Source organism: Penaeus chinensis, chromosome 24 (genome assembly GCF_019202785.1).
Source record: "Penaeus chinensis breed Huanghai No. 1 chromosome 24, ASM1920278v2, whole genome shotgun sequence".
In the NCBI taxonomy this organism is placed as follows: Eukaryota; Metazoa; Arthropoda; class Malacostraca; order Decapoda; family Penaeidae; genus Penaeus; species Penaeus chinensis.
This window is the reverse complement of record NC_061842.1, coordinates 32,523,061-32,533,060: the sequence shown is the minus strand read 5'-3', so window position 1 is coordinate 32,533,060 and position 10,000 is coordinate 32,523,061. Positions and strand designations below refer to the sequence as shown.

Below are 10,000 nucleotides of genomic sequence, written 5' to 3'. Positions count from 1 at the left end.
ACGATAAAACGACAGTTAATGAAGATAAAACAGCCTACTATATATTTTGTTTCTGCTCGTCTCCCACTCTCTGTCTATACAAGCATCATACGTTTTATCACACGCCTTGTTAACTTATCAGTAATATATGTACCTTTGTTGTCCGTCTATTCTGTGAATTAATTACGAGGGTAGACTGAATACAAGAGAGGCAGGCGATTACCCAAAATTTAAGAGGTCATCCTCCATCTTCAAGGTCTCGTTTGAGATCATTTCCCTCCCGTATGATGAAAGCCAATCAGCAGAGCCTCAAGAGATGTTCTGTATTTTATGCCCTCCAGCCCTGGTTTTATCTCCCACCCCCACCCCCCTAATTAAGTTTCTTATATTAATGTGGGGAATTCTAGTCTGGTGCTTGATAATTGTGCTTGCTAAAGTTAGTTAAACGTCATTGTGTCATTAATACTGGGACATACTAGGCCACTTAAAATAGCACGAATTATTATCCATACGAAATTTGCTATTACGTTTCTGCGCAGAACGTTGCCTCCCCCCTCCCCCCCCTACCTAACCCGAGACCCCGCTGCACTGTAAAGTGATGCCAGGCGTATAAAGCGACCAACAATGCCAATAGAATATAAAATCGGATATAAAATATTCATATAAAACACGGAAAGTTCTCGATGCCCCACGATTCATATGGAAAGTGTATCGAGACTTTGTATGCTTATTACATTAGGATGTGATATAAATACATGAGGTTCATGTAGTTTTTTTTTCTATCATTTTTAATCTTTAATTCTTGGTTTATTAATGTAGTATAATTTATTATCTTCATCATGGTTCTTGAAGTTGAATCTGCTGTTCATGATAATATATATGATGAGTGATCGCCCAAAAAAAGGCTAATCATATATATAAAGACAAGAACACGTCTCCGTTACTCTAAAATCAATAATACTCATTTACACCTGTAATACCAAAATGGCCTGTCCACTTTCTCACCTGCGACTCTAAACAGGTATTTAAAAAATCACTAATTACAACAGAAACATCTAAAATATTACAATTAACATAAACAGCCACAAAATACGTGTAGGATGTGACTAAGTAAGGTATATTTTAAAACAAACTCTGGAGGATTCCCCAAAAGACGAAAAAAAAAAAAAAGAAAAAAGAAAAAAAAAAGATTCTCGAATATTATTTGTATTAGTATTATCATTATTATATCATTACTATTATCATTATTATTATCATCATCATTATATCATTACAACTATCAATATTATTATTATCATCATTATTATTATTACTATTACTATTTATCATTATTTTCTTCATTATTATTATTATTATCAATTATTATCATTATTATTATCATCATCATCACTATTATTATTACTATTATTATCATTATTATTATTATTATCATTATTATTGTTATTATTATTATTATTATTATTATTATTATCATAATATTTATCATTATCATAATTATTTCATTGCTATTCATTATCATCATCATCGTCATTAATATTACTATCATTATTATTGCTATTATTATTGATCATTAATAACTTTTCACTATTTTTTTTTTATATTTTGATAGTGATTTATTTATTTGCTTTGATCATGTTGTTTTTCTTTTATGTAATTTGCAGTTACTGAAACTTCTTGAAACTTTTACTGAATCATCTCCTTTTAGTAGCCTGTAAGTAGACCATGTTGTTGACTTTACTATTTCTTAGAGAGTGTGTAATAGCATGGATCTTGTGCCTTGGATTTAATGCCCTTTGCGTTGTGTTGTATTTCTAAAATTAGTAAAAAAGGGAGAGAAAAGAAAAGAAAAGAAACTCACACACACACACACACACACACACACACACACACACACACACACACACACACACACACACACACACACACACACACACACACACACGCACACATACGCACACACACACACACACACACACACACACACACACACACACACACACACACACACACACACACACACACACACTCACACACGCACTCATACACACACACACACACACACACACACACACACACACACACACACACACACACACACACACACACACACACACACACACACTCACACACACTCACTCATACATACACACACACACTCATGCACTCACACTTACTCACACATAGACGATAAAAGTTGTCTGGGAGTGGAAAGAGTTATCAAGAAAATTATCGTTTTCGAAAGCCAGCAGATCACTTTATATATCGTCCATCCGGTCTACTTACTGCACTTTACTGAACGGCCAACATGTCAGTGACGCATTCAGTGAAGCACATCGACACCTTTGCGTTATTTTCCCAATTTGGGGGGAAATTTGATTAACTACTTATCGGAAAAAAACAGAGGAGAGAGAGAGAGAGAGAGAGAGAGAGAGGGAGAGGGAGAGAGAGAGAGAGAGAGAGAGAGAGAGAGAGAGAGAGAGAGAGAGAGAGAGAGAGAGAGAGAGAGAGAGAGAGAGAGAGAGAGAGAGAGAGAGAGAGAGAGAGGGAGGGAGAAAGAAAGAAAGATAGAAAGAAAGAGATAGAAAGAAAGAGAGAAAGAAAGAGAGAAATAATGAGAGAACAAAATATAGAAAGAAAGATAGAAAGAAAGATAGGAAGAAAGAGATAGAAAGAAAGAGGGAAAGAAAGAGAGAGAAAAAAAAGAGAGAGAAAGAAAGAGAGAGAGAAGAGAGAGAGAGAGAGAGAGAGAGAGAGAGAGAGAGAGAGAGAGAGAGAGAGAGAGAGAGAGAGAGAGAGAGAGAGAGAGAGAGAGAGAGAGAGAGCGAGAGAGAGAGATTAACCATTTACCGGATATAGAAACACGACGATGATTTTCGTCCATTCTTCTTGCAGCAACGGGAGAAAAGTTCCATTCTAATGCACGGCTTTCGGTTCCAGATCGCAGTCCGTTTGGGATCGTCAACGTCGCCGCCGTTATGCTGTGCATACCGTGGCGGAGAAGGTATTTTATTTAGTGTCCATTAATGCTTTATATATGATCTATATATCAAGTTTATATGTATATTGTTTTCCCATTTTGTTTAGAGCTTTTACTCACTGACTCTTTGTTTTTTAGATTTGTGTATGTATCTTTTCTTTTACCAAAAAAAAAATATATATAATATTATTATATAATTTTTCATTAGATATTTTTTTATATATAACAAAAAATACCTTTTCGATGATGAAACATTTAAATCCTTCGCGATTTTCTTTCGGTCTCCCTCTGTCTCACCTCCATCCCTACCCCCTTCCCAAAAGTATAATAATAATAATAATAATAATAATCAAAAAACAGAATCGGATTTATTAGCACAGCACAATCCAGAACGAATTAGAACAGAATAAGAATGAAAAGAAAAGAAGGCAATCGGACAGGACATCCTAAGGCGCTGTTAGCCACCTGCGTTCGTCAAACAGGTGTCACGTAGACTAGCCTTATCTTTCAACACAGAAACCCAGGCACGCCGGCCTTATGGTTTTCTGTTGGGAATAGATGATTCGTTTTATGGAAGAGTGGTTGATGATTGAAGATTACCGGGAGAGTATAGAGAGAGAGGGTGAGATAAATAGGTAGAGAAAGATAGATAGATGGAGAGAGGGAGAGGGAGAGAGAGAGAGAGAGAGAGAGAGAGAGAGAGAGAGAGAGAGAGAGAGAGAGAGAGAGAGAGAGAGAGAGAGAGAGAGAGAGAGAGAGAGAGAGAGCGAGAAAGAGAGAGCGAGAGAGAGAGAGAGCGAGAGAGAGAGCGAGAGAGAGAGAGCGAGAGATAGAGAGAGAGAGGCGGAGAGACAGAGTAACGAACAGACAAGTTGGGACAGGGACAGACAGACACGCAGGAAGACAGACTGACAGACAAAGCCACAGCATCATCGTCCAAGGACCTGTGCTTAAATAATGATCTTTCTCTTTAGTTAGCATTGTTATTGCTACTAGAATTACTATTATCATTATTATTATTACTATTATGATCATCTTCATCATCACCTTGTTATTTTAACTCATCATCATCACCGTCGTTCTTATCATCACCTTCATCATCTCGGAAACCCAGAAAACATCATACCATCACGTGACCATAAGTACCTCACGTACCTTCCCCCCCTCCCCCCCAGCAAAGGTAAACAAATAATTCAACAATAATAAATTATAAATAAACTCTTTTCCCCCCGACGACACGCCACCCGAACCTCCATCACGACCAGACACATAAACCAAAGACTATCAACACTTTAGTAACATTAATAATAATACCAATAAATAATTCAATAGTAAATGACAAGTAATAACAACACCCGCAGACGTCGAATAACCGAGCAATGGCAGGCTTCCAGTCGGTTCAACACCAAGCGCAGGAAATCGACGGTAGTAGACGATGGCCCTTCTCAGAGCGAGGTGCTCGAGCTGCCGGTTTCTCCCGCCAACCACATCTCGTTGCAAATGGCGGAAGATGTTGCCGATAACCTGCATAATGTTCCACCTATTTTCTCGGTAAGGAGGAAGAGAGTATTGTAAATGGGTTGTGACTTTTGAGTTTTTCCCTTATTGCGTTAATTTTCCTCTGGTTCTTAGTCTCTGGGCCTTCCATAAGTTTTTTTTTTCCCTGCTTGTGTTTATGTTAATGGTATTATTTCCCATCTTCACCATCACTGATACCTCGTTTGTCAGCCCTCCATCCATATTCATAAACTCTCAACTTCCCAGAATGGATGATCAATATCAATTTCCCATTCTCTACACATCTATCAATACTATACTCTTCCTCATATTTATACACGTTTCACCAGTTTTTGAAATAAATCTTCCTAATATGTGTACACGTTTAATCAATGTTTTTTTTTTCTCTTCCTCCCAAAGGCAATACAGAGTAACGACACCGAAACAGTCAAAACGCTCTTGCAAGAGAACCCGTCCTTGCTGACCTCTGCAAGATGCGGGGGGTTGGCGCCCCTCCACGCCGTCTGTCACATTCAGAACCTCAATATCCTGGTTCTCTTGCTCGAACACGGGGCAGATGTAAGGACCTTTTGGGGGTTAATGATGTAGGAAGTTTTAATGTCCTTTTGATTGTTTGTGGTTTGCGTTAGTGATGTAGGGTGTTTTTGTGTGTTTTTTTTTATTGGTTTGCGTTACTGAGAAGGGAAAAAAAAAGGATTTGGAAAATAAAGGAAAAGTTGATGTTTATATATATATTTATTATTTTTTTCTTTATATTCTTTTGTGCTGTATTATTGTTTTATATTTTTTTCTCCAATTTTTGTTTTCCTTTTTCATACTTTGGTACTATTGTGTTTGTTGTTTTCATTTTTTGTTTTTTTCTGTATCCGTTTGTTTTCTTTCCGTTTCTTTTCTTTCACCCTCTACCATACCTCTCCTTCGCTCTAAAGAAAAGCAGCTGATCGTAACCCCACAATAAAAGAATAAATAAGACAAAATTAAATAAATGCATAAATAACCTACAATCTCCCGTGCTTCCCAGGCGCTCTCCCTTGACGACCACGGGAACACCGCCCTGCATCTCGCCGTCAAGAGGGAATGGCACAAAGGCATCGAGGAGCTCCTTCGCCGCGGCGCCTCGACGGACACCGAGTGCGAGCCTCCGCCCCACGAGCAGACGACACGAGAGACGCCGTTCCACGCGGCCGTCCGTCTCGGCGACGTGGAGACTGTGAAGCTGATGCTGACTTACAAGCCGAATTTGACAGCTCTCGACGGCAAGGGGTGCTGCGTGCTGCACATAGCCGCTCGCGTGCACAGCGCCCAGCTCATCAACATTTTACTGCAGGACAAAGTGGTCCAGGAGGTGGTCCACACCCGCGACTGCGACGGGAATACTGTGCTTCACACGGCGCTCATCGAAGACCATGGGAGCGTGGAGGAGGCCATCCTTCTCGAAGTCGTGAGGCTGTTTTTCGAAGCGGGAGTCGATGTGAATACGACCAATTCTTACGGTGAATCGGCACTTTATTTAGCTGCTAGGTTTGGGTTGCCGAATCTGGTTGAGCTGCTGCTGTCCATGGGCGCGGATCCTCTGAGCGTGACCACCAAGGGAGCTTCCGTCCTTCATGCAGCTTGCCACCGAGGGTGCGCCACCAGCTTGGACCTTCTCCTGAAAACCGGGCAAATGAAAGACCTCATAACAAAGGAAGACAAAAGTGGCCGCGAGCCATTCCATTGCGCTGTTTATAGCAGTTCGATAGACTGTTGCGAACTGTTGATCAGAAATGGGGACCACCTCACGCGCAAGGACTGTGATGGCGTGACTCGATCCTCGCTCATTATCGACAACTTGCCCTCGGCCAAGGAGCTTCTCTCGCGCCTGTTCGACTCCTGCGTGAGGATTCCGAACAAGTTCCGTCGCGACCCCGATTTCCACATCTCGTTCGATTACTCGGTGTTGCTTCCCGTGGACCAGGACATCCAGAGCTCCCTCATCCCGGAGATCAACCTCGGCGAAGCAGAGTCTCTCCTGAAACACCCGCTCATTGAGAGCTTCCTCTACAAGAAGTGGAATAAGATCAAATTCTTCTTCTACGGAAATGTCCTCACCTTCTTCATCTTCCTGACGATGCACACGGCTTATATCGACTCGATCTTCCAGTCGGATGCTCGTCCAAACAACATCGTGCGCGGTCGGGCTTTTCGCGTGAGTTACATCTGCATCTACCTGCTCGTCCTTGTGCCCGAGATTCTCAACATGTGCGCGCACCCAAAGAAGTTTTTCAAGTCCTGGGAATCGCTCACGAAATTCACCTCTCTCTCCACCTCGGCCATCATCGTCTTCTCGTATCTGGACTTCGGCGACGCAGCAAAAATCCAGGATCTAATTTTAAGCCACGGTTCTACATTCACGAACCTTGCGGCGGTGTCCATATTCTCGAGCTGGGTTGAGCTCATGATGCTTCTGGGACGCTTCCCGGCCCTCGGCACGTATATCCTCATGTTCTCCAGGATCGCCAAGTCCCTCATCTACTTTATCATGGCCTTTTCGAGTCTCCTCATCGGGTTCTCTCTGGCGTTCCGAGTCTTCTTTTACAAGAACGAAAACTTTCACGGCTTCATCCCCAGTATGGTGAGGACCCTGATGATGATGATTGGCGAGATCGACTACGGGTCTCTGGTGGAAGTCTCTGGTGACGAAACGCCCATCCTCTGCTACATCTTCCTGGCCCTGTTCCTGTTCCTCGTGTGCGTCCTCATGGCGAACCTCCTGATAGGTTTGGCCGTCGACGACATTGCCAAGTTGCAGACGCTCGGCAGGATTGCAAGGCTGTCCAAGCAGGCTTCCTATATAATCACGTACGAAAGGCTGTCGCGATTCGCAATCAAGACGAAGCTGTTCCCCTTCCACTCGGCCGAGAAGCTGGACAAGATCTGCCGCCTGAAGCCCAGATGCAACATCTACCTCAACAGGAAGCGCTCTCGAATGTTCCATAGGAAGCCTCTGCCCTACGAAGCCGTGGAAGCTGCAGTGATCATAGGACACGCCGAGGCTGCACCGACCGAGAGTGACTCCGTCGCGAGGGCCGTGCAAGCGCTTGAGAAGGTGAGCCTTGCCAACATCACGGCGAAACTCGAAGATATTGAGAAGATGCTGCAGAAGATTGTGCCGGAAAAGTCTGAGTGATTTTAATTGATACAAACAGAGAGAGAGAAAGAGAGGGAAGGGGAGACGGAGAGGAAGAGGAAGAAAAAAAGGAAGAGGAAGAGGGAGAGGAAGAGGAAGAGAAAGAGAGAGAGAAAGAGAAAGAGAAAGAGAAAGAGAGAGAGAAAGAGAGAAAGAGAGAGAGAAAGAGAAAGAGAAAGAGAGAGAGAAAGAGAGAAAGAGAGAAAGAGAAAGAGAAAGAGAAAGAGAAAGAGAAAGAGAAAGAGAAAAAGAGAGAAAGAGAGAGGAAGAGAGAGGAAGAGAGAGGAAGAGTAAGAAAAAGAGAAAGAGAAAGAGAAAGAGAAAGAGAAGGAGGAGAGAGAGAGAGAGAGAGAGAGAGAGAGAGAGAGAGAGAGAGAGAGAGAGAGAGAGAGAGAGAGAGAGAGAGAGAGAGAGAGAGAGAGAGAGAGACTCACTATATCGGCTGATGAGTTTTCAAGAAAAAAGGAGGGTCATCGTAGACACTTGTAATACACTTTCATCACAAGGACACAGTTATCCCAACAAAACAAAGAATATTTTAAAAAGTGTAGAAAAATATAGTACTAGTGAATGTAAACGTTAGTATGTATATAGGCTTCGACATTAAGATAACAAAAAAAAAAAAAATCTGTACTACTGATATAAATGTATTTAGCTATACCCTTTTTATGTCAAACTTGTAATGATAATTGCCCTGAAATTTTATTGATTGTATTAAAACAATAAAGATACCGATGGTAAGTTATTTTCAAAACCACCTTTAATTGCGTGTTGTGAATCAAAGCGCAGATTTCTACCACACTTTATGATAATGTTCATACTGATAACAATAACAACATAAATAACGATAATGCTATTATAAGCAATAATATAATAATGATGATAAAAACAATAATAATAATAATAATAATGATAATAATGATAATAATGATAATGATAATAATAATGATGATGAGGGTAACACTAATGATACTATTAGTGATAATGGTAATGATGACAACACCAATGCTAATAATATTAATATTAATGATTATAAGAATTATGTTATTGATATTAAGGATAATAACAATAATGACAATTATAATAAAGATGATAATGATAATAACAATAAAATAATAATAACAATGATAATAATAATGGTGATAGTAATAATAATAATAATTACAATAACAATGGTATTGATAATAACTATTATCATAGTAATAATAACAATACTAATTATAATAATGATAGTAACGATAATGATAATAATGATAATAGTGATCATTAACAATGTTATCATACGTATTATTATTACTAACATTCTTATTATCATTATCATTATAATTATGATAACCAATATCATTATTATCATCATTATAATTAAGATCATCGTCAGCATCCCCATTAAAATGAAAATAGTAAGGAAAATAATGATGATCACAATAATATAAATAATGATAGTTAATAAGTGGTAACAATAACAATGATATAGTACTGCTAAGGATTATATTTGCTCTAGATGGTAATTATGAAGATGGTGATAATTCAAATTACGACGATAATAATTATAATAATAATAGGCAGTTCAGTCTGCACGGGGCAAATAAGCAGGCAGTGGTGAATTATTTCTGAATATGGAAGCGTATGGAAGTTCACAGATAATCTTTGATTACATTCTGAAGGCTTCCGGCGCACAACATTAATTACAATATTAGATATAATCATGGACAATGATGATGATTGAAAAATTAATAAAATTCACTGCTGATAAGTTGGTAACCTCAATAATTCGAACTTCACTTTATTCACTGTTACTGAATACAGGATACCGAGCCTGATTAAAACCGATTAGCCAATTCCTGTGCTATTAACACCGACTTAATTGAGGTCATGTGATAATGTTGAGAGCATGTGAAGAAAGAAAGAGTAAGACAAACCATTTTAAAAAGTACTTATGTATATGATTCTTTTCGAGGTTTCAGGCATTTTTCGGATTTTTATTTGTAAAATGCTAAAGGAAGTTCGGTAACCATTCTTGCAGGAGAGACCTCTAAATTTGTAACAATAAAACCACGCTGCTGTTATTCATCATTAAAATCGTTTTCCAGTTGCCTGTTAAGTGTTTGCATGGAAACACACACACACACGCGTATATAACAAGCTTTTATATACAGCACAGCCTTGTTTTTGGCGTGCCACAGTAATTCTAATTTTGAACAATATAATGGAAAATGATGGTTAACCCAAAAACACATTTATTCATTGCCATTAAGGACCTCTTAGGCCTCCGAGCGACACCTGTTAATTCTGTTTCATTTATCATTTACTTTGTGCAGATAAAAGAAAAGTATGTAATTATTTAAGTTCGCACAAGG

The 10,000-nt window shown here is 39.5% G+C and overlaps 1 protein-coding gene across 1 annotated transcript in view; it reads left to right on the top strand.

Moving 5' to 3' along the window:
* LOC125038261 (transient receptor potential channel pyrexia-like) overlaps positions 1 to 7,775 on the top strand; it is an 8,166-nt gene extending 391 nt beyond the window's left edge. Inside the window, exons 2-4 of the mRNA XM_047631695.1 lie at positions 4,318 to 4,507; positions 4,874 to 5,032; positions 5,496 to 7,775. Of these exons, the coding sequence (XP_047487651.1) occupies positions 4,457 to 4,507; positions 4,874 to 5,032; positions 5,496 to 7,643 (2,358 nt within the window). The 5' untranslated portion in view covers positions 4,318 to 4,456 and the 3' untranslated portion in view covers positions 7,644 to 7,775. The remainder of the gene's footprint in view (positions 1 to 4,317; positions 4,508 to 4,873; positions 5,033 to 5,495) is intronic.
* The last annotated feature ends 2,225 nt before the right edge of the window (positions 7,776 to 10,000 follow it).